General features: G+C 42.0%; 1 protein-coding gene across 1 annotated transcript in view; it reads right to left on the reverse strand.

Moving 5' to 3' along the window:
• Window positions 1–7,607: 7,607 nt before the first annotated feature.
• The window catches only part of LOC111976650 (tumor necrosis factor receptor superfamily member 1A), a 32,598-nt gene continuing 12,267 nt past the window's right edge, over window positions 7,608–27,938 (reverse strand). Inside the window, exons 8-10 of the mRNA XM_024005650.2 lie at window positions 25,368–25,405; window positions 24,889–24,997; window positions 7,608–8,228 (exon numbers count right to left, since the gene is read on the reverse strand). Coding sequence (XP_023861418.1) covers window positions 7,894–8,228; window positions 24,889–24,997; window positions 25,368–25,405 — 482 coding nt within the window. The 3' untranslated portion in view covers window positions 7,608–7,893. The remainder of the gene's footprint in view (window positions 8,229–24,888; window positions 24,998–25,367; window positions 25,406–27,938) is intronic.

A 27,938-nucleotide genomic window follows, 5' to 3' on the forward strand; every position in this document is an offset into this window, starting at 1 on the left:
GGACACGCCTACTCATTCTAGGGTTTTTCTTTATTTGTACTATTTTCTACATTGTAGAATAATAGTGAAGACGTCAAACCTATGAAATAACACATATGGAATCACGTAGTAACCCAAAGAGTGTTAAACAAATCAAAATATATTTTATACTTGAGATTCTAGCCACCCTTTGCCTTGATGACAGTTTTGCATTCTCTCAACCAGTTTCATGAGGTAGTCACCTGGAATGCTTTTCCAACAGTCTTGAAGGAGTTCCCACATATGCTGAGCACTTGTTGGCTGCTTTTCCTTCACTCTGCGGTCCAACTCATCCCAAACCATCTCAATTGGGTTGAGTTTGAGTGATTGTGGAGGCCAGGTCATCTGATGCAGCACCCCATCACTCTCCTTCTTGGTCAAATAGCCATTACACAGCCTGGAGGTGTGTTGGGTCATTGTCCTGTTGAAAAACAATTGATAGTCCCACTAAGCGCAAACCAGATGGGATGGCGTATTGCTGCAGAATGCTGTGGTAGCCATGCTGGTTAAGTGTGCCTTGAATTGTAAATAAATCACAGACAGTGTCACCAGCAAAGTACCATCACACCTCATCCTCCATGCTTCACGGTGGGAACCACACATGCGGAGATAATCTGTTCACCTACTCTGCGTCTCAGAAAGACATGGCGGTTGGAACCAAAAATCTCAAATTTGGACTCATCAGACCAAAAGGACAGATTTTCACTGGTCTAATGTCCATTGCTCGTGTTTCTTGGCACAAGCAAGTCTCTTCTTATTGTTGTTGTCCTTTAGTAGTAGTGGTTTCTTTGCAGCAATTCGACCATGAAGGCCTGATTCACACAGTCTCCTCTGAACAGTTAATGTTGAGATGTGTCTGTTACTTGAACTCTGAGGTGCAATCTGAGGTGCAGTTAATTGCCAATTTTTGAGGTTGGTTTCTCTCATGAACATATCCTCTGCAGCAGAGGTAACTCTGGGTCTTCCTTTCCAGTGGCGGTCCTCATGAGAGACAGTTTCCTCATACCACTTGATCCTTTTTGCGACCACACTTGAAGAAACTTTTAAAGTTCTTGACATTTTTCACATTGACTGGTCAAATAGCTTGTAAGCTTAAAGTAATGATGGACTGTCATTTCTCTTTGCTTATTTGAGCTGTTCTTACCATAATACTTTTTTTTGGGTTACTACATGATTCCATATGTGTTATTTCATAGTTTTGCTGTCTTCACCATTATTCTACAATGTAGAAAATAGTAAAAATAAAGACAAACTCTTGAATGAGTAGGTGTTTCCAAACTTTTGACTGGTACATTCAGTCGATAATGAATTTGAGAATCATTCATTGAAACCATGAGCTGTATTACCTGCTTGGCTCTAGTGGAGTCACATCTTCGAATTGCATTGGCAAAAATATGTGTTTCATGATTGCTGCTGCTTGTTCCACTCCGAGAACGTTTCTTTGTGCTTGATAAGCATATGATTTGTCACAGAGATTGTTGTAATGTCTGCTCGGCATCAGACTCATTTTGTGCTTCAGTTTGCTCTTCTCTACTTGGATAAGAATTCACGAACTGGCATTCATTCTACCAGCAGGCAGCGCTCTGACTGATGTGTAGCTACGTTTCTCCAGTTGGTGTAGCCTCCTTTTCTCAGGTACAATGCAAGATTAACTACAAGCAAACCATTATTAGGAAACGTAGCTGGTTACGTTCTTTCTATGATAAAGATTGGAAATATGATGGCCATGCATCATTTTTGGAGAAAAAAATACCTTGTTTTTATATTGTAAGCTCATTTACTTGTGTGCAATGTTCCCTTCTATTTTTTCAGCACTGAGCAAATTTCAGGTCTGCTGAGCACAAACTTGAAAGTTGTGAAAATTCTGTGCAACTTCCAGCTTGCAGTTTACTGTGAACACCAAGGCTGTGCTCGCTTTAAGTTACAATTTTAACATTGGCCAAGTAGGCTACTGTGGCTATTTGATCATAATGTGGGCCTAATGTGGCGTACCACCAAAAACAGTGAAGAAAATGCATCCCATAACATTTTACATGGAAATAGCTGTTCTATCATTCAGCCTACAATAGCAGCCAATCTACGGTGTTCAATGTAGGCCTACATTCCATGAGACTTTTTGGAGAAAAAAACATGCAGGGCTTGACAGTAACCTGTTTATCCACTTGTCCTTTAGATAAGGGAGGTGACTGAAAATGTTGTTGTGTTGTTTGATGCAAGAAACTACTGTACAAAATAAAAATCATTATTATTCCCATACCATTATTACAGAGAATCAGACAAATTATGCTACCCTCTGCCTATTGGCTATTTAGCTTATTCAAGCCTGTCTCAAAATACAACACTGCCTCTTTAAGACAAAAAAAAAGCTCTTTACCTGACTCGCTTTTCAAAGCTGTCTAGAAATGTCTACACGTCTTTTGCTCTTGTAGGAAGCAATCACTCCCCTTTTGCTAACTACAAATGCTCTATAACTTGGCTAATAATTCACTAACTAGAAAAGGATAGGAACAAAATATGCACAAGTGGCTACATGCAGCTCTCGCTTTTATCTCAAAACAAGTGCATCTACTCACAACTGCTCATGCTGTAAACACAGTCCAGTTCAAAGTAAATGGCACAGATCCATATATGGTCTATTTGCATATAGGTCTACTGCAACTCTGATTGGTTATGCCACACCGGTCTGAGTAGAGTACGGGCTGAGTCGTGTGTGCCAATGCAATGGAATCCTACTCCGATGCGTTCTGCCTAAAACCAAAACTCTTGCATGGTTTGTTTTGTTTCGATATGTTGCATTGAAAGTGACTAATATTGCATCGATTCGATCACAATTGCCACAGTAAAGGGAAACGTTGATAGTGTTAACAGGGAAAACTCTAGAACAGTGGTCACCAACCTTTTCTGAGTCAAGATCACTTTGAGTCAAAATGCAAGCTGAGATCTACTGCTCATATTAGTTTTTTAACACAACTTAAAAAACATAAGCCTATGCAACATTAACCAATTAAAAACAGTACTGTAGCAATGAGGTTTGTGCYGTAAGCTATAGGCCCAATAAATTATCACCGCATATTGGCTTTGCTTGAATTACCCTGCCCCCCCAAAAATTGTAGGCTATATCAACATAATCTCACACTCAATTCGTGCAAATATGTACAAAAACTACTTCAGCAGAATTTGTGTGTTTTTATGCATTTTGTGTGGCTTAATTTGTGTGAAAATACAAAAAAATGGTGCAACTTCACAAAATAKATTTTTGAGGGGCAAACTTCGGTGATTATTAAAGTGATCAATTTTCATTTGGAAGAGTCAGCTTTTTAAACCAACATGGCTCAGTTTAAATTGTTTTTACATTGTAGTAAAACAAAATCTCATTTGATATGCGTTTTGACATAAAATTACTACATTCTGTAGCAATGAATGTTTTTTCCCATTCAAATGTGATTTGATTAAAGTTAATGCCTTCATGATGGGCAATGATGTTCTAAACTAACTTTTGTGTTCCACATTATTTACAGTGCATTCTGAAAGTATTCAGACCCTTTGAATTTTTCCACATTTTGTTAGGTTACAGCCTTATTCTGAAATTGATTAAAATGTTGTTGTTTTTCTCATCAATCTACACACAATACCCCATAATGACAAAGCAAAAACAGATTTAAAAAAAAATGTTAGCAAATGTATGAAAAATAAAAACACTGAAATACCTTATTTACATAAGTATTCAGACCCTTTGCTATGATACTCGAAATTGAGCTCAGGTGCATCCTGTTTCTATTGATCATCCCTGAGATGTTTCTACAACTTGATTGGAGTCCACCTGTGGTAAATTCAATTGATTTTGACATGATTTGGAAAGGCACACGCCTGTCTATATAAGGTGTGTGTAAATCATCATTGTAAATAAGAATTTGTTCTTAACTGACTTGCCTAGTTAAATAAAGGTTKAATAAAAAATACAAAAATAAGGTCCCACAGTTGACAGTGCATGTCAGAGCAAAAACCAAGCCATGAGGTTGAAGGAATTGTGCGTAGAGCCCCGAGACAGGATTGTGTTGAGGCACAGATCTGGGGAAGGGTACCAAAATATTTCTGCAGCATTGAAGGTCCCCAAAAACACAGTGGCCTCCATCATTCTAAATGGAAGAAGTTTGGAACCACCAAGACCCTTCTTAGAGCTGTCCGCTCGGCCAAACTGAGCAATCAGGGAGGTGAACAAGAACCTGATGGTCACTCCACAGAGCTCCAGAGTTCCTCTGTGGAGATGGGAGAACCTTCCAGAAGGACAACCATCTCTGCAGCATTCCACCTATCAGGCCTTTATGGTAGAGTGGCCAGACGGAAACCACTCTTCAAAAAAAGGCATATGACAGCCCACTTGGAGTTTGTCAAAAGGCACCTAAAGGACTCTCAGACCATGAGAAACAAGATTCTCTGATTTTATGAAACCAAGATTGAACTCTTTGGCCTGAATGCCAAGTGTCACATCTGGAGGAAACCTGGCACCATCCCTATGGTGAAGAATGGTGGTGGCAGCATCATGCTGTGGGGGTTTTTCAGTGGCAGGGACAGGGAGACTAGTCAGGATTGAGGGTGAGATGAACAGAGCAAAGTACAGAGAGATCCTTGATGAAAACCTGCTCCAGAGCGCTCAGGACCTCAGACTGGGGCGAAGGRTGACCTTCCAACAGGACAACAACCCTAAGCACACAGCAAAGACAACACAGAAGTGGCTTGTCCTTGAGTGGCCCAACCAGAGCCCAGACTTGAACTTGATCGAACATCTCTGCAGAGACCTGAAAATAGCTGTGCAGCGACGCTCCCCATCGATCCTGACAGAGCTTGAGAGGATCTGCAGAGAAMAATTGGAGAAACTCTTAAATTACAGGTGTGCCAAGCTTGTAGCGTCAAGCGTCATGTTTTTTTGCAGGTCTGTTTCCCCACATTTATTGATTAATTAATTTCCAATCATGAAATGTATACCCATTCCCCAATCAAATACCTTCATCGATACCACAAAAAAATGACAAAATCTGAGTTTTACTCCAATCCTGCAACCCTCATAAAATCCACCAGTATCCCAAAGAATTATGCAAAAACAAGCATAGTAAACAACAATTGGTATTAATAAAAAATAAAACACATAAGGCTACTATTATAAGTATTTCGGTCACAACTTGGTTTATTAACAATATTGGGTTAACACGTTTGTTTTTTATATAAATAAATGTACGACGTAAAYAAAGGCAGTCTAGAACACCATTGCCCAAAATGCATTGCTCCAATAACTTGTTGTATTACTTGTGAGGCACAGCTGAGTGAGCATACATTTAAATAATGTGCTTTTTATTTTTATTTTARTGGGCTGATGATGCCTGTATCTGATGGAAGGAGAGAGCAGCAGACTGAGTCAGCCTCTCAATATCCCGCCGCTCTCCCTTTCCTCCACTGACACTGACCAAAGGCACACCATCTTCCAGCTGTTGGAGAAACTCGAGTCGCACTGCATTATTTCTGCCTCATGCACAAATTCATGTTGTTACTCCTATGAACAGAAGACCCAAGTCGCTAATAATAACAACAACGCAAGCCTTTAGATACACTTTCCTACTCATTCACTACTGCCGCAGTGCTTGTTGTAGCGCTGAGTGGAAATAGGAAAAGGGCGCTTTTTATGGCTTATAAAAGTGTCGAATACAAATTGTTGACAGTGCTGAGTAAGGACTTAAACATGAAACATCACTCATAAAAACAGAAGCTCTGTGCTGTATTCGTCTTTACACATTGTTTAAAACGGTTTGAAATCTCACAGTATCAATTTTGCTGTAGTTTTCTTTTATGCCTGCAGACATCCCAGAGACACATTTTTTTTTAAATAGGCACACATGGCTTTATCAATGTTTTTTTTACAGAAATGTTTGGCGATTGACTAGGAATGCAAAGGATCGGTTGGGGATCCCTGCTCTAGAAAGTTGAATGAAGTTCAACCTCGTGCTTCTCTCAGTGGGTTGATATTATGCATGGCAGTCCGGCAGTCTTGGTGTGGCWGCCAGACAAATAGCGTATGGAATGTGTTGCACTAATGTATTTTCTGTAAAGGAAACACGCAGGTGAAATGGTTTAAAACAAAGCTATTTTGATGGTCTGCGTTTAGAAAATTCAGATTTGTGAACTCTTAACGAAACCGCCTATCCTGATGCTCAGGCCATGTAGCCTACATCTGTGCACACTCAAGCATGCACTTTCACACAATCGTGACAAGACTGAGAGACCAGGCATATTCTCCAAATAAAGGATAATGACGAAATTGACATAAAACTGGTAAATATACTGAACAAAAAAATAAACAGATGTTGGTCCCATGTTTCATGAGCTGAATTTAAAGATCCAAGAAATGTTCCATATGCACAAAAAGCTTATTTCTCTCAAATTGTGTGCACAAATTTGTTTACATCCCTGTTAATGAGCATTTCTCCTTTGCCAAGTTAATCACAAGAATCTGATTGAACAGCATGATCATTACACGAGTGCTCCTTGTGTTGGGGACAATAAAAGGCCACTCTAAAATGTGCAGTTTTGTCACACAACACAATGCCACAGATGTCTCAAGTTTTGAGGGACCATGCAATTGGCATTCTGACTGCAGGAATGTCCACCAGCTGTTGCCAGAGAATTTGAATGTTATTTATCTACCATAAACCTCCTCCAACGTCGTTTTAGAGAATTTGGCAGTACCTCCAACCGGCCTCACAACCACAGACCACGTGGTGGTGGTGCTGTGGTGTAACCACACCAGCACAGGACCTCCACATCTGGCTTCTTCACCTGCGGGATAGTCTGATAGTCTGAGACCAGCCCCCCAGGCAGCTGATGAAACTGTGGGTTTGCGCAACCAAAGAATTTCTGCATAAATGGTCAGAAACCATCTCAGGGAACCTCATGTGCATGTTCGTCGTCCTCACGAGGGTTGTAACCGACTTCAGTGGGCAAATGCTCACTTTGTGCACAATTTGAATGCACAGAGATACCGTGACAAGATCCTGAGGCCCTTTGTCGTGCCATTCATCCACCACCATCACCTCATGTTTCAGCATGATAATGCATGGCCCCATGTCGCAGGATCTGTACAGAATTCCTGGAAGCTGAAAATGTCTCAGTTCTTCATGGCCTGCATACTCACCAGACATGTTACCCATTGAGCATGTTTGGGATGCTTTGGATCAACGTGTACGACAGCGTGTTCCAGTTCCCGCCAATATCCAGCAACTGCTCACAGCCATTGAAGAGGAGTGGGACAACATTCCACAGGCCACAATCAACAGCCTGATCAACTCTATGCTAAGGAGATGTTTCGATGCCCAACAGATGCATATCTGTATTCCCAGTCATATGAAATCCTTAAATTAGGGCCTAATYAATTCATTTCAATTGACTGATTTCCTTATATGAACTGTAACTCAGCAAAATCTTTGAAATTGTTGCATGTTGCGTTTATATTTTTGTTCAGTGTATAATTAAATAAACCACAACTTCGTTATCACAGCGCAGTTTGTGAGCTCTCCAAACTATGTGTACACTACCAGAATGAGAACAGTATGCAGTATTAATACATTGAATAAACAGAAAAGACCATAACCAAACATTCTAGATTAATGGGGAAGTGGCAATGAATAACAGTAGCCTACATTTAGTACTGCTGATACATTTGATACATTGTGGGGAATTCATAAACATTGACAAARCGAGAGAGTGAGTATGGAGAGAGATGTGCCTTGCGCTTAGTTGCAACACAGCATTTGAAAACAATGTGATCTCTGGTTAAGACCGATTTTTGACGTCTGTTCGAATACTCATGTCTATCCCTACTCAGTTGTCCTATGAAACTGTGGTGATGTCTTTGGTTGTGGCTCTCCACTGCAGCTGCTCCAGACAATCCTGCAGCTGGTAGGCACAGCCAGCCAGGTCCATGTAGAGCAGGGCCGAGTATACGTCCTCCAGACTTGCAGTCGGGCCCTGGCTCCACAGCCGCAGCATCTGGTACTGCCTCTCAATAGAGCCCAGGCCTGGCTCCAGCTCCACACGCTCTAGCTGCTGGTCGGTCAGGGAGAGCACGCGCAGGAACTCCTTCCAGCGCCGCAGAGGCACCTCCTTGATGATGGCATATAACACCGTCGCGGGCCAGTGCTCCTCCTGMGTGTCCTGGCGAGGGACTGAGGAAGAGAGGGGGAAGGGAGGGAGGGAGGAAATCAGGGCCAATATTCACAAAGCGTCTCAGAGTAGGAGTGCTGATCTAGGATAAGGGTTCCTGTGCCCATGAAATTGTATTAATTATTATCTAAAAGGCAAAACTGATCCTAGATCTGTGTTCCTACTCTGAGAAGTTTAATACGGGCCCAGAAAGATAACAGGTGGAGAGATTTTTGTAAAGTGCTTAAAGGAAAACTCTACATAAAAACAAAAATGTTTTCTTGTCAGCAATCAAGTTGTCAAGATATGTAACTTTCAAAATACACTGCTCAAAAAAATAAAGGGAACACTTAAACAACACAATGTAACTCCAAGTCAATCACACTTCTGTGAAATCAAAAGCTAGACCACATTGAAAGGAGAGAGCAACCTAAACTACCGAGAATTCACGAACAAAGACAAAGCAGATTGCATCAACAGGTGCGGGAGGTGTTGTGGCAAGATGGAAAATTAATGAAAAACAACAGAAGGATTGTAAACACAACAATAACTATCAGGCAATTAGCAAGACACCCCAAAAAGGAGTGATTTTGCAGGTGGTGACCACAGACCATTCTCAGTTCCTATGCTTCCTGGCTGATGTTTTGGTCACTTTTGAATGCTGGCGGTGCTCTCACTCTAGTGGTAGCATGAGACGGAGTCTACAACACCACACAAGTGGCTCAGGTATGGCAGTTCATCCAGGATGGCACATCAATGCGAGCTGTGGCAAAAAGGTTTGCTGTGTCTGTCAGCGTAGTGTCCAGAGCATGGAGGCGCTACCAGGAGACAGGCCAGTACATCAGGAGACGTGGAGGAGGCCGTAGGAGGGCAACAACCCAGCAGCGAGACCGCTACCTCCGCCTTTGTGCAAGGAGGCCCTGCCAGCGCCTGCAAAATGACCTCCAGCAGGCCACAAATGTGCATGTGTCTGCTCAAACGGTCAGAACAGACTCCATATGTGTAAGTTTATAATTACTTATCACATTTGACGATTGAACAGGGAAACCCATAATACGACGGAGCTAGTCTACTAAAGCTAAAAAAGGAAAAAATCAAATCAGCGGTAATTATTGAAGTTCCAAGTGCATACAGGAGATAATGAGTATAGTGGGAGAACAGGAACCGGATCACTCTTGTGACGTACGATCTGGGGAGCACATTTATACGATGGGTATGTAGGTTTAGTTGCAAACTGATGGTGAGCAGTCTCAAATAACAGTGATAAAGTTTGTCATAAATTGGAGCAGTTTCAAATACTATGGTGTAAGCAGGGGTATTAATGATGGGGAGAAAATTGATTAATGATTGGTGGAGCAGTGTGTGAATAACGATGGTTGCTCAGGACCGTGTAGTACAAAAAAACCGTATCTAAAACTCCACCTCCTCACTCCTCCACAATGGGACTGTGGTGTGTTAACTTATGTGAGAATGAGTATAACAACGATGGGGAGCAGGCTTGTGCAATAGGGACATGTTATTATGATGGGGAAAGGTATGTGAATAACATGAGGGAGCAGTTGTATTATGATGGTGGAGCAGTGTGCGAACTATGTAAGTCAGGTGTTATAATGAATGGGGAGAAGTTATTAATGATGGAGCATTTATTTAATGAGGGGAAACTTATAAACGATGGGAGCCAGGTTTATTAACGATGGAGCAAAGGTAATATTAATGCTTGTTGTATGGGAGCAAGGGTGCTAACTATGGGGCCAGGTTTATATGGGAATTTGGGAGCCCGCAGGGTTTGGTGGTTTTATTTAAACGGGAATCGGGAGAATGTATTAATGATGGATGCAGGTGATTAATGAGGAAGAAGGTATTTAATGGATATGGGGCGTGTTATTAATGATGGGGAGAAGGTTTTAGAGCTGAGGGAGCATGTTATTACGATGGAGGAGTGTTATTAACGATGGGAGCATGTTATTAACGATGGGAGCATGTCGTAAACTAGGGGCGGTTTATTAATGAATGGGAGGAGAAGTGTGCGAACTTAGGGAGCAGGGTCGTTAACTATGGTGAGATGGTTATTAATGAGGGAAGAAGGTTGGCCGAACTATGGGTGAGGCAGAGGTGCACGTAAACTATGGTAGTACGGTATTAATGATCGTGATGAAGTGTGAATTTTTTTTATTTTTTATTTGTATTTCACCCTTATATTAACTTCTTGCAAACTATAGGTGCTTTCTGCATTAGGCATATTTGGCTCCAAATTAAACTTGCCTCGTGCTAATTCTTGTATTCGTACAAATATGCATATATTTATTATTGGATAGAAAAAACACTTCTATTCTATAAGAAGTTGGAATTTGTCTCTGAGTTGTTATAGAAACAATATCTTTTACAGCACTTCATGAACAGGTGATTCAAGATTTTACCCCTGATCTAGTCTGTTTTAATGCGACAGTGAATGCGATGAAGAACCGACACTGCCTACGTCTTCCTTTGGTTCTGTACGTCATCAGTTTTGAATGGATCTATTGCACAATTCCCCAGCCATGATTAAAACCATCCAAAACTTTGGAGACCTTTCTCTCTCCCGCGCCCACAAGCAAGATGATCATCGACCTGCCTCATTTCCAAATCGTTTTTTAAACTTAGTCATATTCTTCGTCATTGTTTATCATCTCTATCAGTTGTAAAACATCAATAATGTAGTTAATTTAACCGTTATAGCAACATTTATATCCGTAGTGCGATTTTGAGAATTTCTTTGTTGCACTCTGAAACTTTGGATCACTTTATGGCTGGTCCTCGTTTCGATCGTAGTGGATTTCGAAGACATGGACATCAGCGAACCAAAAACGTTATAACATAGAAAGATACATTGCCAAGAATCTATGGTAAGAACAGCTCAAAGTAAGCAATAAATATGATAAATCGTTTTCTGTCCAAATACTTTAAAACGCATATTCTGCCATTTTGTTGGTATAGCTCACTTGGCAACCCGTATTGAAAAGTTAAGATTAATTGTAAAAGTTAAAAACGTAGCATTAACACTAATTTGATCTTTCGTTCCGTCAACCCGATTTTGAGTCAAGTGTATAATGATTAGCTTTCGATTAAACTAGTTCCATACTCGAAAAGCTCGTCCTCATTTTGAGTGCTGAGTTTGTGACTAATTCCATGTAAACCACGTTGGTATGGCTAAATTATGCACCTTTTCGAACAACTGTAATTATGTTGTAAAGTTACGGTGGAGGTCATCGAGAATTCTGAGCAGTAGGTTGCAAAAACATTAAAATTGGCGGTATATTTCGCGCTTTTTATAGCGCTCTGGCGGAATCGAATCTTCTTGGAAGTAATGTCAATTGGTATGTTAACCTTCACGATTTATTGTGTTTTCGCTGATTAAAAAAAGCTTTAGATAAATCTGAAAATTGTCTGAAATCACAAGAACGGGTCTTTCCATTGCTATGCTGTCTATTTTTTATGAAATTTTTATGAGAAGTTAAATTGGTCATACCACGATTGCGCTATCTAGTAATTCTAGTCGATTGTGATGTCGGTAGCAATGAAACTTGATTTCGACCGAATAATGCACCTTTTTTCTAACACAAAACTACCTTTATACCATAATATTATCAACTTTCATTCTGAAAGGTTTTGCTTGTTGTGGCTATCAATATCTTAGTGAGTCCGAAAATGTATAGCAACTGAGGGAGTAAAAAACTGATGGAGTTAGTTAATATGGTGTATCCTAACGTATGTTTACTAATAGATTTACATATTGCTCTGAAAACCATTTTAAAGATCTGAAATGGTGGCTTATTCAAACAAGATCCTGATCTTTTCATTCTGGTGTCGTGGATTTTATTTAGATGATATTTAGATGCTACTATCTACTTGTGAACTATGCTATATATTGCACAGGTGTCGGGTGGGTAGTCCCCGGACCCGAGTGTTATACGTTAGAGGCGCTTAAGATTAACCAGGTTAGGCTTAGTTGAGGAACAATTTCATGCAACGCGACCTGGCCAAGATAAGACAATGCAGGTAACAGACCGAACACAGAGTACACAGCGGAGGAAACTAATAAACAAGCAATAACATGTGGGGAGAAAAAAAAAAAAGAGAATCTATCGAGACAAGGGCAAGCACATGATGAGGGGCTAAGAAAGTCGATGAAACCCAAGGAGCAGATAAACACTGGAGTGATAAACAGTCAGAAAAGTGGGCAATAAGGAAGAGGCAGTCACGGGGTGAGTGATACATAGAGGTTCGACACAATAAATAGAAAAATAAGATTCAGCTAAGATGTGTCTTGGGAATGGAGGGCAGTAAAGAGAGTGGCTGAGGTAAACAGGTTACAAGAATTATGGTACAGCGGCCAGCGAGTGAGGAAGGCACTGGTTTTTAAAAATGGACCTTAAGGGGGCCGCATGGCCTCTATGACGGGAATGATAATCAATATCCGTGCCAGGCATACCTCGGCCAGCGGCAATCGTGTCAGAAAATTTGTATTCAGACATAGGCGGGCTGCTCGGCCCCTGAAGTGTATTCAGGGAGCGTTTGACAGTGAAATGATAAGTTGCGGATCAGGTTCTGCGGCCCATAGGATTGCAACCGTCCTTGAACCCTAGGTATTACGGGGGCAGGCATGCGCAATTATAGTGACGGGGCAGTGCAATCCACTGAGAAGTCTTTGGAATTCGGAAAAATACCGCAGCAAGAGGTGTACTCTGAGGCGAGAGGGCAAAAACCGAATAGCAAACGATAGTCTTTGTTAGGAATGATATCTTATCAGCCAACTAAAGGTACCCGTGTTTACGGAATTGGTCGAGCTAGTGGTGTCCACACGGTGTACTGCGTTGGGTACGCTGTCGTAGCTTCATTGATAATTTTGTGTGAGATTGAGCGGCCATCGAAGCTGTAGATTTGCTAGGTGGCTGGTGGTGAATTGAGCAGTTCAAATTTAGGTCGTCTAGCCAGACATCGTTGAGAGGCCAACTGAAGAAGTGGAATGGGGGAGGCAACAGACTCACCTATTATATGTGTGTCCTCGAGAGCACAGCTGGGGGCACGAGGAGCTGTGGTCATATGATTTATGCAGGCGCTGGAACGGCGCCTGGTATTTTCTTTTCGATAGTCATGCAACGTGTGAGAGACTTTGATTTTTAAGAGGTGGTGATTTTTAAATAGTAAAGTTCAAATGTTTTAGCTAGAGTGGAACAGACCTGCTGGATAGCTAGTAAAACAGAACTTGTCAGGGCCGGAATCTTTGCGACCACTAGTGTAGTGTAACCTAGATTGAACATGCCGAACCCTTCACTTTGGGGCACGTTTCTATCTATTTGTCTGAAAAATCTCTAATTTGTGAGTTCTGGGGCACTATTGAAAATGTGCAGAATTTCCTTTAGGGCAGTGGAGGCTCTTCTTCTAAGCCAGATGGTCAGACACGGCTAAAACACAGGAGGTTGGCAGAGTGATGCCCCCTAAAGAAGGAAACAATAAAGCACCAGCAGACGTGAACAAAGACAACACTTAAGGCCAGAGCAGGAGGCTTGACAATCCCCTCAGAATGCTTAACGATGCATTGGAAGCCAAAAGGCTACGGTTTACAAACGTCATGTCAAAAGATGAACTGCCCAGACAGTACACCCTGCTAGGTACGGAGCAAAAGCAATAAGCAGAAGTGCAAATGTGCATAAGCGACTACTGCAGGGCTACGAATAGAGGCAAATTTCCCCACACTCTGACCATCACCAGAGGAACAGAAATAGGAACCAGGGAGGTAGAAGTGGATAAGGGATAGACCGAGCCTAAAGCATATGAGAATTGTCGTCTCGGCCTAGAACTGATTCAGAGCATGAGAAGATAAAGAGGAAGTTTTCTCTGCGTGGGCCATAAATAGCTTAAAGAATTAATTGTACAGTATCAAAGGTTATGCGTAGGATGTGAATACAGTGAGAGGTAAAACCTAGGTATTGAGTGATGATGAGGATAGATATGTCTCTTAGAAAATCATTGAAACCAGGTGATGTCATCGCATATGTGGGGTGGTGGAACTGAGAGGTTGGATTATTACGGTAAGTGAGCAGGGCTAGAGGTCTACATGAAATAATGCCAATAAAACACTAACGCAGAGACAACATAGGACAAGGCCATATTTACATAAGGAGAGCATGCTAATCGATCTATCAATAACGGGTCCAGTGATAGTTAGATGGTTGTGTGTAGGGCGTCAAAGGCGATCAAGACAGCAGGCACGGCCGCAGGTAGGGATGGCTCATCTGACAGGAACGTCTTGTCTTAGGTAGCAAGATGTAGCGCTGACCTTTCTAATGGTAGCAAGATAGTTCATTAGGATGGAGGGCTCTAATTGCTAGATACCTCGTGCGTTTCCGTCGGTAGGCGTTAGTGGTGTTCCGTGTGTAGAGGGGGATCAAGTCCAAATTGCGCCAAAATAGATATAGTGACCCCAAGAAAATTAAATAAATAAATCAAATTAATCAATAAATAATTAATAATATAAATTGGTCAGCACGGTTATACTTCATTCAAGATATCAGGCTAAGATAAGATCAAGCTACGATTAGGGGCCAACAACAGCCATGAGCGCGTTCAATGTGCGGCTGAGAGGGCGTAAACGTACTGGACGGGAAGAAGGGTAGCCCAGTTGGATAGCTCTCCGTGAGGCCACGAGAGATTAACGGGCCAGGCACAGGTCTGTTTAGTGAGGAGGCTTCCGATGCTTGCGGCGGCCTCCGCCGATAATCGGTGCCGAGCAACTGTCTGAGCCAGATCACCAAGAACAACAAACAACAAATAACAAAAGAGAAAAAGGCGTAGGACCGCGATATGGTGACTGATTTAGCCTCAGGAATTGCCACGCTAGATGGCAACTCCTTACATGCCTGGCTGGCCTCCGGAAATAAATTACGTCTGCCTCGAAGGGATCGCAACGTAAGCCCGATAGTCACTCGACGGTTTGCAGCTACGCTAGCATCTGCGAATGATGAAGCGTGCAAGATGTCACAAGAGCCTGCCCGGACTGAAATAATCCATATGTGTCCTGGTGATGAAGTAGAAAAAAGAAGTCCTGAGGCGAGCCTGGACTTGCAAGATGGGGGTCGTGAGTGTAGGTAAGCTCGAACGGGTTGCATGCATGGGCAGTGGTTTGGTGATGTGGCTAGGCAAAAAGCCAGTCCTGATATTGCTACTGGGTTGGAATATCGCGCTTGCAGACTTGCAGGATATTAGGCCCCGCAGTGAAGCATGGCTGGTGTCCGAGTTAAGCGGTGAAGAACCGCCAGCAGTGGCAACTATACGTAGCTAGCTATCGCTATGGGTTATGCTGGCTAGCTTCTGATTGGAGGTTTAACGGTTCTAAAGTATAAAAGAAACTGAGCAATCCCGCATACCACATGGGAATGCAGGCGGAAATGTATATCAGTTCCTAAATGGAAAGTGAAATGTAATCAATATATACGAAATGCATACGAAAAAAAACTGTTAGAGGACCTATTTACGCGGGACAAGACAAACCAAGACAAACGACCACACTGTTGCCGATGCGATCGCCACGCTTGGTTGGAATCTGGTTCTGATTTCTTCATGAGGGCAAAACATTTGTGCCAGTGTGAACGGTGACGACCTGCCAAGAAGAACAATAGCATGGTATGACCATTAAAGTCATTTTCATATTGACCAGAAATATCAGATCATTGACCATAAATGCCAATTACCATCACACGACAATGAATCATTATCATAATGACCAAAAATATCATAATCTATGTACCAAATGTCCATTATCATATGACCAGAAAGGCAGGATCTAATAATCATATGAAGCGCGCCTAAATGTCAATTATCACATGAGCCAAATGTCATTATACATGACCACAGAATCATATCATCGATGGAATCAGCAAAGGTAAGTTCATTATTCATATGACCAAAGTCATCATTGATCATAGATCCACAGGAACATCATTAGTCAGCCATAAATGACGAGGCAATCATCCATAATCATATGACCATCAATATCCATTATCATATGGACCAAATACCAATTATCACTATGACCAAATAATTTATTATCATATGGAGCCAAATGTCATATAAATGCAGTCATGACTCAGGGAATACCCCGACTTGATCTCAATATGATTCCAAATGTCAATTACACTATGAAGATGACCAAAATGTCTATTTATCTTAAAATGACCAAATTTGGTATTATTCATATGACCAAATATCATTATCATTCATAATGTGAACCAATACCATTATCGTATGACCATTTGCTTCAATACCTGATTCATCATAGACCATAACAATAAAGACTCTGATCATCATGACAACAAAATACACTTATCAATATGATCAAATGACCATTATCATATTGCACCAAAGTACCATTTTATCATAGTCGACCAATGAATATCATTATCGATTTGTTACCATAATCTAATCGTATATCCCAGCTACTGACCACTAATGCCCAGCTTCGGAGACTCCAATGACCAATAATAGATTACTAATATCATATACATAAGATCATTATCATATGACCAAATTATTTATCATTTACATTTTACTTTACATTAAGTCATTTATGCTAGACGCTCTTATCCAGAGCGACTTACAAATTTGGGCATTCACCTTTATGATCATTGCGCAGCTGAGAACTACGGCCCACATTTTACAAATAGTGCCACTCTAAATCCTATTGAAGCGGGGAGGGGGAGGGGTAGACAGAGAAAAAGATGCGGGGGGCCCGCGGGTTTGAGAAGGATTACTTTATCCATCTAAGGTATTCCTTAAAGAGGTGGAGGTTGATACAAGGTGGTCCCGGAAAAGGTTGCCTGCATTGACTCCCGCCGGTTGTCCTGGAGCCGTCCTATTACCCCTCCTGTGAGTGCAGAAGTCGGTATCCGACTGGTTCCAACCCGAATTGCCGGCGCGGTCACGTAAAGCAGCGAACAGTTTTTGACTGCCGGCTGAGCGGAACTCGCTACTGTCCTCACAACCAGGAGTCCTCCCCGGTTAGGAAGAGCGAGCAAGGCCACCTGTAATGCGATGGCTAACTGAACTCATGAACGTGCGCGCACTGGGCAGGTGCCACCCTTGTTTGGCTGTTAGGGGCCTGATCAGAAGGCCCTAGGGACAGGCTACTGACGGTGCTACGTATCCCCATCACAGCTCCTAGGCAACACCAGGTCTTGTAGCGGAGCATGCGAAGCCAGCATTCAACTGACAGACCAGTGTAGAGGAAGCGGTGCAGGAGACCGGCGTTGGTGACGTGAGAGAACTTTGGGGCTCTACAGATGGAAAAAACATGTATCATTTAAGCACTTTAGCATGCGGACCCGAGAAAATAAGGAGATTGCTTGAACACCAGACGTCGGCGTGTTCTCGGCGTTCTGGCAATGAGTTGTTAGGCGGCTTTAATGAGCAACGGCAGCGATGAGCCCAGCCGAACATGCGAGTTGCTAGAGTATACTCCAGACGGGTAGATGACACAAAGCCTGCCTGGATTAGGACCTGCGCGCCCGGCGCAGTTTCCTGTGTGAACGGGCAGGGATCGTACTCTTCGCCGGATGTTGTAGAGCATAGAAGCACGTAAGGACGCGGACGCCAGGCCGCAAACCTTTTGATGTAGTTTCGGCACCGAGACGACAGCCGGTGTTGTCCAGGATCACGCCAAGCGTTCTTATGCGCTTCTTGGGAGATATATGTAGGACACAATGGAAGTTTGCACCTGTCGATGTGCGAAATCATCAGTGGATACGGGCGAGTCCTTCCCGGAGTAGAAGAGCAGCTCCGTTCTTGCCGAAGGTTCAGCCTTGAGTGGTGATCCGTCATCCACACTGATATGTCTGCTCAGAGCATGCCAGAGATGCCCGATTCGCCATCCTGCCGTCATCAGAAGGGCGGAAAGGAGAGTATTAGTGTGTGTCTCTGCCATAGTCTAATGATAGGATGAGACCATGTGAGGTTGCAATGAAGAGCCAACGCTGAACTGTGCTTATAGCCCTGAGAGGAATGGAGCGTCAGAGGTCCCTGTTAGAACAGGCCTCTGTGCGGGAACTACCAGTGGTGACGAGCACCGTGCTGTGAGGAAGACAGATTCTCGGCCACGCACCTTGTAGGAAGCATGTAACCCTGTCAGGCTGAGGACGCAATCCAAGCGTGGCCGCGCCCGGAGATATGCCCCAACTCGGAAAAACAGAGAGTGGTGGAAGGAGCGATCTGATGGTCACACGTAATCTCGGAAGGCAGCCGCACCTAGGTCATTAGAAGGATGATGAGCCAAGAGGCAGGTGGGTGAGATTAGTTAGCATTTAGCAGTGCGGAGCGACTCTTCTCCGTGATACAACAGAGAAGAGCTCAGTTACCCTCTAAGCGTGCTGAGTGCACTCTCTCTCTCTTTTATGAAGCACAGGCCCCGCGTGGCGATGGACCGTCACGACCTAGTGCGAGTGCTTCAGGCTAAAAGTGACCTGGCAGGGGAGGGGGGGGGTTGACAGGGGCGTTTTTTGTTATTGATTATTTAATGACTTTTCGTGTTTTTGAGCGACGACTTTGTTATTTACGTTTATGGTCAGTGATCTGTTGGACAATGTGTTTTTTCTTCTCCCCTTCGTATTATTTGTACTCCCTACATAGCACCGGGCCAGTCACCCACTGGAATACACTACCCTTAAACCAGTTCTTGGAAATGCGGACTAGTGTCTCCCCCCTTTTTGAAGAAGCTGATGACCCGACCTATTTTGTTGGGCACGAGCTGGGGGGCGCGGGTGGTCATCTCCGTCTGCAAGTCCAGGGTATTGGGGCTGCAGGCGTCGGTACTGGGAGGAGTGGTGTTGTACTGAAGACTCGTAAGCAACCCATGAGTGCAACAGCCGCCTGCAACTATACGGTTGTGCCAGATCACATTTGAGGGTGGTACTGCCGCGCGCCGTCCACAGGTGGGGGTTGTGCTTAAGCTATTCACACCAACACCGTGCAGGACGTTTGGCATTTGCCAGAGAAGACACCAAGATTGGCAAATTCGCCACTGGCGCCCTTGCTCTTCACAGATGAAAGCAGGTATCACAGCGAGGCACATGAGCACATGGGACAGACATGACAGAGTCTGGAGATGCCGTGAGAACGTTCCGGCTGCGTTGCAACATCCTCCAGCATGATGCACGTTTGGGCGATGGTCACAGTCATGGTGTGTGTGGTGGCATTTCTTTGTGTGGGGCCGCACAGCCCTCCTATGTGCTCCAGCAGGTTAGGCCTGACTGCCATTAGGTACGACGGATTGAGTCCTTCAGGACCCTTGTGATGAGACCACTATGCTGACACATGCACATTTGTGCCTGCTGAGTGAGGTCATTTTGCAGGGCGCTGGCAGTTGCACCTCCTTGCCACAAAGGGCGGAGGTATCGGTCCTCCGCTGCTGCTGTTGTTGCCCTTCGGCCTCCTCCCACGTCTCCTATGTAACTGGGCCTGTCTCCTGGTAGCGCCTCCATGCTTGGAACACTACGCGGGACAGACACAGCAAACCTTTTTGACACGAGCTCGCGATTGAATGCCAATCCTGATGAACTGCACTACCTGAGCCCACTTGTGTGGTGTGTAGAAACTCCGTCCATGCTACCACTAGAGTGAGAAGCACCGCCAACATTCCAAAGTGACCCAAAACATCAGCCAGGAAGCATAGGAACTGAGAAGTGTCTGTGGTCCACCACTGCAGAATCACCCTTTATTGGGGTGTCTTGCAATTGCCTAAATTTCCACCTTTGTCATTCCATTTGCACAACAGCATGTGAATTTATTGTCAATCAGTGTTGCTTCCTAAGTGGACAGTTTGATTTCACAGAAGTGTGATTGACTTGGAGTTACATTGTGTTGTTTAAGTGTTCCCTTTATTTTTTTGAGCAGTGTATATAACATGATGCAAAATGCCTCATACAGGGATTATTTGTGTATTTTGAAATATCTTACATATCTTGAAAACTTGATTGCTGACAAGAAAAACATTTTGGGACAATGTCAACAATGGACTAATGAAACGGATATCAAAAGATCGTTTTTCTTTAAGTAAGCAAAGAAGTAATAGAGAGTTTGGGCAAGATTCAATCAATGTAATCAGGTCATTTGTGGCGTATGAGGAAACCTCTCTGTGCTGTGAGGGTGCGTTTTAGGAGTGAGAAAGTGCTTTAACTTGTTTTTCAACAGAAATGGCTAAACTTGTCTCGCTTGTGTAAATGATGAGACCTGATAAGTGTGATGCTCATAGTTTATTTCTAACAAGCATTTTATTATTTAGATTTGCACACTATGCACACTCCTAGTCCASTAGATTTGTTTTTGAGGGGGAAGTCGCAGTCTGGACCCTAGTCAACTGTTGTAAAGGAAATGACACGCAAGCTGAACTATACCACAGAACATGCACCATAACCTTACAACAACAACACGGGAGAATTCTGAAGTTGACAACCATGTGGAATTTTCATGTAAACTAGACGTGGCCATACTATTTAATCTCAAAGATACAAAAATCAAAAACAGGATGTAAAGACCCGGGACAAACATTTTCATGTATCATATTTTGTCACTGAAACCACTGTAACCAACATCACGCTTTGATGCTTGGTGTAGATGCTTCTGTGCATATTATCAGTGGAACGGATGTTGGAATCAGGGTGTAATTTGCAAGACGGATAAGGCAACAACCTTAAATGTTAAAGGCCGAGCAGTTGAAGGCTGCTTTTCGCTATTTGATTTGCCAATTAATCTGAACCTCAGATTCTTTCTGATTCATATCACCAAAGTTTCGCAGTTTCCACCTACACATACACCCACATTTCCACGTGACTGACAAGAGATATGTTTTATGCTGACACGCTGCGGCATTTAAGGAAAGGCGGTTGTTTTGAGTACACACAGTACATATTCTACCCACATCAAAGCGACAGGACAGGTAGTACTATGCTGTAGGGTACACACCTCAGAAATGTGCTCGATGGGATTTGCTTTTGCTTCTGATATGCGAAAACACCTACATTATATCATATACGTTTATAATAAATCCAAGCTTATGCACCCAAAATTAAAGTCCTACTCCAGGCTCTTTTTCACTTAATTTATCACCTGATTTACTTAACCCTTTACACTCGTACCCATATACGGGTTGAAAATGGCAGATTTGGGCACTAATAAGCGCCTAAATTGGAACAAAGTGACTGTACAGTAACATACTATACATGATGTCAGAGGTCTGGGCTTTGCACTTCACAGCGCTGTATTGGTTTTCATTGAAGTTGTTCTGATCTTGAGCACCACACGCAACAAGACGTTGCCCCCATCCCTGAATTGCCTTGTAAAAGCCAAACACTGTAAGATCATATTTTAGGACCGCTAGTCATGTTGGGAATAGGACAAGATTTCAAATCATGCCGACCTGACCCAGATTCCGATATATAATGGACCGTTTTTGGTCATTGTGTGATGGTGAGGATYCAGGGTTGTGTTCCAAACAAAACMTCTACAAGTGTGCTTGCTCTAGTTCCTCAACYGCACAGCTAGGAGAGCTAAAGAAAAAGTACCTTATAGTTCAAGACTTTTCTTTGAGTCATAAAAGTGCATTGAAATTGCTTAGGAACTGTGCACACTTTAGAGAGGTGTGTGGCCACTTGGAGACACCAGTTACTACTCTCATTCAAACCCTTATTTGCACCTTATTATATTATTATACTATATAATAATTATACTTATTATACCCTTATTTTGTTACTGAAAGTATCTAGAGTATTTTCAGATTCCGCTATCGACAAATGTGGCAAAGTACACTAAATGTAAAATGCACATAAAATCAACAGCGTGATGTTTGGATTCAGTTGTTAGGTTCTTATTTTTCTGAGTAAATAACTCACGGACACTAGAGAAGCTTTAACCAAGTTTAATTCTTCCCAAAGGTTRTGTACAGCTGTAATTCAGACAACCCAACATTTCTCCCATCCAGATATATATATCCCACTTAAGACACTCCTCCTTCTCTTCAATCCTTACATCTTATGGTTTAACAGGAAAAGAGTAACAAGATAACAAACCTTTATTACTCCCTTCGGGGAATTTGTCCTCGCCTCCTGACCTCAACCCCTCCATCTAATCCCCAGATGTCCATCTGTCTCCCCTGTATCAACACGTTGCTCTCCTCTTGTCCACCCAACACATTCCACAGCTATCTGTCTTTCTACAGAGACCCAGTCTCTTTCACTCCTTAATATTCTATGCTTCTTCTCTATCATTTATTTAATATCTCCATGTTCAAAATGTCGATTCCAACACAGTCTTGTGTCAGGATGAACTGTTGTGTCCTCACCTTTGGTCTAATAATTTTTGCATTATCTCCAAACTGTTCCCTTTCAATTGCTACCATGGTTATGCATTTGCTTTTCATATTCATTCTGTAAGAAAAATGTACATTTAGCCCTATACATACAGTCAAATTCCCACGGGTATAAAGGGTTAACAAAAGGCACTCAATAGGTGGTCCAGGTAGCTTGTTAGAGCAGCTTAAATGCAATGTTGCCAAACTAAGGCTGACGGCAAAGCTACACTGGGAGACAAACAAACTACATGTAACTGCCAAAATAAAGGAAACACTTGAGTAAACGAGGGATACAATTTATATTGAAAGCAGGTGCTTCCACACAGGTGTGGTTCCTGAGTTAATTAAGCAACATCCCATCATGCTTAGGGTCATGTATAAAAAAGGATCCCATCAGCTTTATATAGGCTAGGCCTACTATATTTATTTTTCAACTTTCCTAATATTAAGCACATTGCTTATATTTACAGAAGTATAGCCTACCTGGCTGGCATGAAAATAAACCACGGGGAAAAGCTTCCTCCATTCGCTATTTAAGTGCATAGATGACATGTATTCTTTCCCGCTGCCCCTGTTTCGATACAGGTGCATGATAACTGTCCATTCTAAATCAAAACAAATATCACACATATATTATTTAGTATATCTAAAGACATGTTTAAATCAAAAATAGGTGACAATATTAGCCTATCACTTGTGAATTATATTGAATCATAGTCACACACCTCATGTAACCTAGCCCATAGGCCTATATGATTTAATATTGTGGACAAATAACTTCTTAAAATTAAGCACATTAATCCGCTTTACAAGGGGTGTAGAGCCTAACTGGCATATATAAACAGTGTGTGAGTTTCAAGTTTGGGGAAGATAATTTTCACCATAAAAATGTCACTTTTGATAATGGTGTTTTTCGCCAATGGAACATCCGCGCTTATAGCCTACTACAATGTGCGCATTGCTGTTCTTATAATGTGAAGAAAGCCTAATAGTTTATCAACATTTTAAGCTACAGTAAACATTCTGATCTGTTGCGTCAGCCACATTGCATAAAAACGTTTTTGTTGATGCTAGTGGTTGCATTAATTTGGGATCTATCGCATCCCACAACTGTCCCAGACTATTTTTGGAATATTTTTTTCTTGAGCAGAATAGGTCAAATTTTGTACTATGGGGGATAGTAGATTGACATAGGCTAGTGCTTTTGCTGTTCGTTAGGCCTACTCATCTTGTTGGCTGACGAAAAGTAAATGTGGACAATTCTTCCATTAACTTCAATATGCACCTCGGGAATTGGATAAGGACGTGCAGTTACGTCCCCAATGTGTCGGTCTTAACTTGTAGCCTGTGAGAAAGATCTGATCACATGACAGAGAGCCTGTGAGTGAGAGATGCTTCAGATTGTGCAGCACTCAGAGAGAAGTGCACAACACAGCACTCCGGGCTGCAAAAGGCATGGATTTTTTTAGGGTGCATTACGGCCACAAAGGGGATGCCCCCGTGAAATTTGAGGCATTATCATGTGCTTGTCAAACTGTGAATGAGAGACTATTGGAGTGTGTACAGCCTGCACCAAAAAAAACAAAGCAGAGCTCATGCCTTTCAAGCAACTTTTTTCAAATCATCATTGGAATCTCATCATGCAGCCTTATAATATATAAAAAATCTAAACATATAGCCCAARTTTTGTAGAACAACTAAAGTTACATTAATAACTCAAAATTAAGCATATAGGAGTATCTATTTCTTTGTTTACCGCTCAAGACAGAATAGCCGAATGTGCACACTCCCTCAAATCGTTTGGAGAAAATATTTGTTCAATTGTATTTTTCATACTATAAAATAATTCCATGGAATTATAAGCAAATCTTGTCTGCTAAATGAACTAGTGTAGCCCAAAGCCATTTGGCATAGCCACATCAGGACCTAACATAAGGACAACTCAGTGTGCTATTCTTCTCTACTTCATATCATGCTTCTTTAGACCTGTCTAAAATACATAATGGATTTATTGAGAAGGTGTAGGTTATATTACATGGGTTTTATTAGACTTTTTAAAATGGCTTGTAGGTTATGTGTGGAAGCCAGGAGATGCTAAATGTGTTTATGATAATTAACGTTCAATTACCGTGAGACACAGTTATTTGCTTGACAATCACCGACTGACGAAATTCTGTACCGCCACAGCCCTAGTCACGTCCCTCCAATAGAGTTCCAGACACTAGTATAATCTATGCCAAGGTGTTTGTTGGTGTTTCCTTTATTTTGTCAGTTACGTCTACATTGAAGATAGACAAACATCAAATACTTACCTCTGGGCTCTCTGTCTGGCAGCAGGGGTGTGACAAGGGGGTTAAACTCAGTCTTGGCAGCACTGTGAGCGAGTGTCATCATGGGAATCCCTTCAGTAATGTTCAGCGTCTTGGAAGGGACAGCAGACAGACAATAATCCTTAGCATCTGTCTGGCTAAGCAGAGCAGCAAAGTGTCCATACACACATACAGTATAGGTATAGTAACATATCAAAAGAGATACTGATCATTTGCTGAACTAGATTCTTCCTTACAGGTTTAAAATCAGACAAAGACAAATGATATCTACTGATGCAAACATAGCRATGCTGTACATTCCAACTCTAAATGTAATGTAGGTTTTGCACCTGCTAGTCAGGACTGGCCTACAGGCGAATAACATCTTTRTTCTCATGTTCTTTATAGTTTGTATCATCTGCTTCCTTTCTAACACTATCGCTGATCATTATCCAAATGTAACGTCAGAAACTGATACTAACCAGTGAAGTTGGGTAGTTTGGCTGATGATGAAGCTGATCTGTTTGAGTTAAAGACAGATATGATCAGTTTCCTGCACCAACTGTTGCAGTGAATAACTTGTGTATTCACACAAGAGCTCTTTAAGATTAAACGTCAGGGTTTTTTTTTAAAGAAAAACAACACAATTGGAGGTTTTAAGTCCATAACAATGCTTAAACCACATTAGGAGACTGCTTTTGAGGTCTGGGAAAAATCAGAGAAATTTATATTTTTGAGTGTAGTTACCCTTTAATTCAAGTGTACAGGCACCTAGCACTGTTGTTTGGTTATCGGTGTTTCTGTAGCACGAGATGGAGTTTGCAAAACAAARGACCACTGGATTGATGAAAATAATAAAGATATCATTCGGCAAGGTAGGCTAATTTGAAGCTAGATAACATTTCATTGAAACAGTTTWTGGGAAAGCCTTTCCATCTACCACAAGATGGTTAGGCCCATCACTAGCATCACTATATTTGTCCTGTTCCTTAATTGTTTGAAACCTGGACGTTTTACCTCATTATGAGGSATGTCTTACCTTGCTTCAAAGTAGCCTATAGCCAAAATCCCACRATAGAYACGTGGAGGCAATTATTTTATAAAGACTTCCTCATATGCATACAATACTCCTGTTCTATATATTTTCTTTAAACTTTCTTTCATTGTCTAGCAGTCAAAGGCCTTATCCTAGTCATATTAGCAACTCATGAGAGTTGTTGCATCTTTAGATCGCCCCTCTTTCTAAATGTCTAACAGATGTCTATGATCTATGTCCATGAAACCGCTTGCAGGTACGGTGAGCATTTAGAAAGGTGTTTTCCGCAAATTGCATTTTTAGAACATTGTCCCGTGTGCACATTGCTGCGGCTAAAATGTGAAGAAATAAGAGTTTATCGACATTTTAAGCTAAACATTCTGATCTGTTCCATAAACCTTATTAATTGATACGTTGTATACCTCCACTACACTACTTTGATACGCATCGTGGGGATTAAGAAGTGAGTATACACAATGCAAACTGAAAAATAAGCGGGTATACAGCGTATACCTGCGTATATATACCCTCCACTACACCACTGCTGCTAATAACATTATTAAAGTTGGAGTGGTAAGAATTATCCACATTTTCAGGTAAACCAAGTATAACATTCAACACTTCTTTAGTAAAAAAACAACAACAACAACTTTGCTTACAGTGGCAAGAAGTAGTATGTGAACCCTTTGGAATTACCTGGATTTCTGCATAAATTGGTCAGAAAATTTGTCACAACAATAGACAAACACAGTCAAACACAACTAATAACACACAAATAATTATACGTTTTCATGTCTTTATTGAACACAGCGTGTAAACATTCACAGTGCAGGGTGGGAAAAGTATGTGAACCCTTGGATTTAATAACTGGTTGACCCTCCTTTGGCAGCAATAACTTCATCCAAACGTTTTCTGTAGTTGCGTATCAGACCTGCACAACGGTCAGGAGGAATTTTGGACCATTCCTCTTTACAAAACTGTTTCAGTTCAGCAATACTCTCGGGATGTCTGGTGTGAACCGCTCTCGACGTCATGCCACAGCATCTCAATCAGGGTTGAGGTCAGGACTCTGACTGGGCCACTCCAGAAGGCGTGTTTTCTTCTGTTGAAGCCATTCTGTTGTTGATTTACTTCTGTGTTTTGGGTCGTTGTCCTGTTGCGTCACCCAACTTCTGTTGAGCTTCAATTGGCGGATAAATAGCATTACATTCTCCTGCAAAATGTCTTGATAAACATGGGAATTMATTTTTTCCATCAATGATAGCAAGCTGTTCAGGCCCTGAGGCAGCAAAGCAGCCCCAAACCATGATGCTCCCTCCACCATATTTTACAGTTGGGATGAAGTTTTGATGTTGGTGTGCTGTGCCTTTTTTTCTCCACACATAGTGTTGTGTTCCTTCCAAACAACTCAACTTTAGTTTAATCTGTCCACAGAATATTTTGCCAGTAGTGCTGGAACATCCAGGTGCTCTTTTGCGAACTTCAGACATGCAACAATGTTTTTTTTGGACAGCAGTGGCTTCTTCCGTGGTGTCCTCCCATGAACACCATTCTTGTTTAGTGTTTAACGTATCGTAGACTCYTCAACAGAGATGTTAGCATGTTCCAGAAATTTCTGTAAGACTTTAGCTGACACTAGGATTCTTCTTAACCTCATTGAGCATTCTGCTCTCTGCTCTTGCAGTCATCTTTACAGGACGGCCACTACTAGGGAGAGTAGCAACAGTGCTGAACTTTCTCCCTTTATAGACAATTTGTCTTACCATGGACTGATGAACATCAAGGCTTTTAGAGATACTTTTGTAACCCTTTCTAGCTTTATGCAAGTCAACAATCCTTAATCTTAGGTCTTCTGAGATCTCTTTTGTTCGAGTCATGGTTCACATCAGGTACTGCTTTATGTGAATAGCAAACTCACATTTTGTGAGTCTTTTTTATATTGCAGGGCAGCTCTAACCAACATCTACAATCTTGTCTCATTGATTGGACTCCAGGTTAGCTGGAGAGTCCTGACTCC

This window comes from Salvelinus sp. IW2-2015, linkage group LG17 (assembly GCF_002910315.2).
Source record: "Salvelinus sp. IW2-2015 linkage group LG17, ASM291031v2, whole genome shotgun sequence".
Classification (NCBI taxonomy): domain Eukaryota; kingdom Metazoa; phylum Chordata; class Actinopteri; order Salmoniformes; family Salmonidae; genus Salvelinus; species Salvelinus sp. IW2-2015.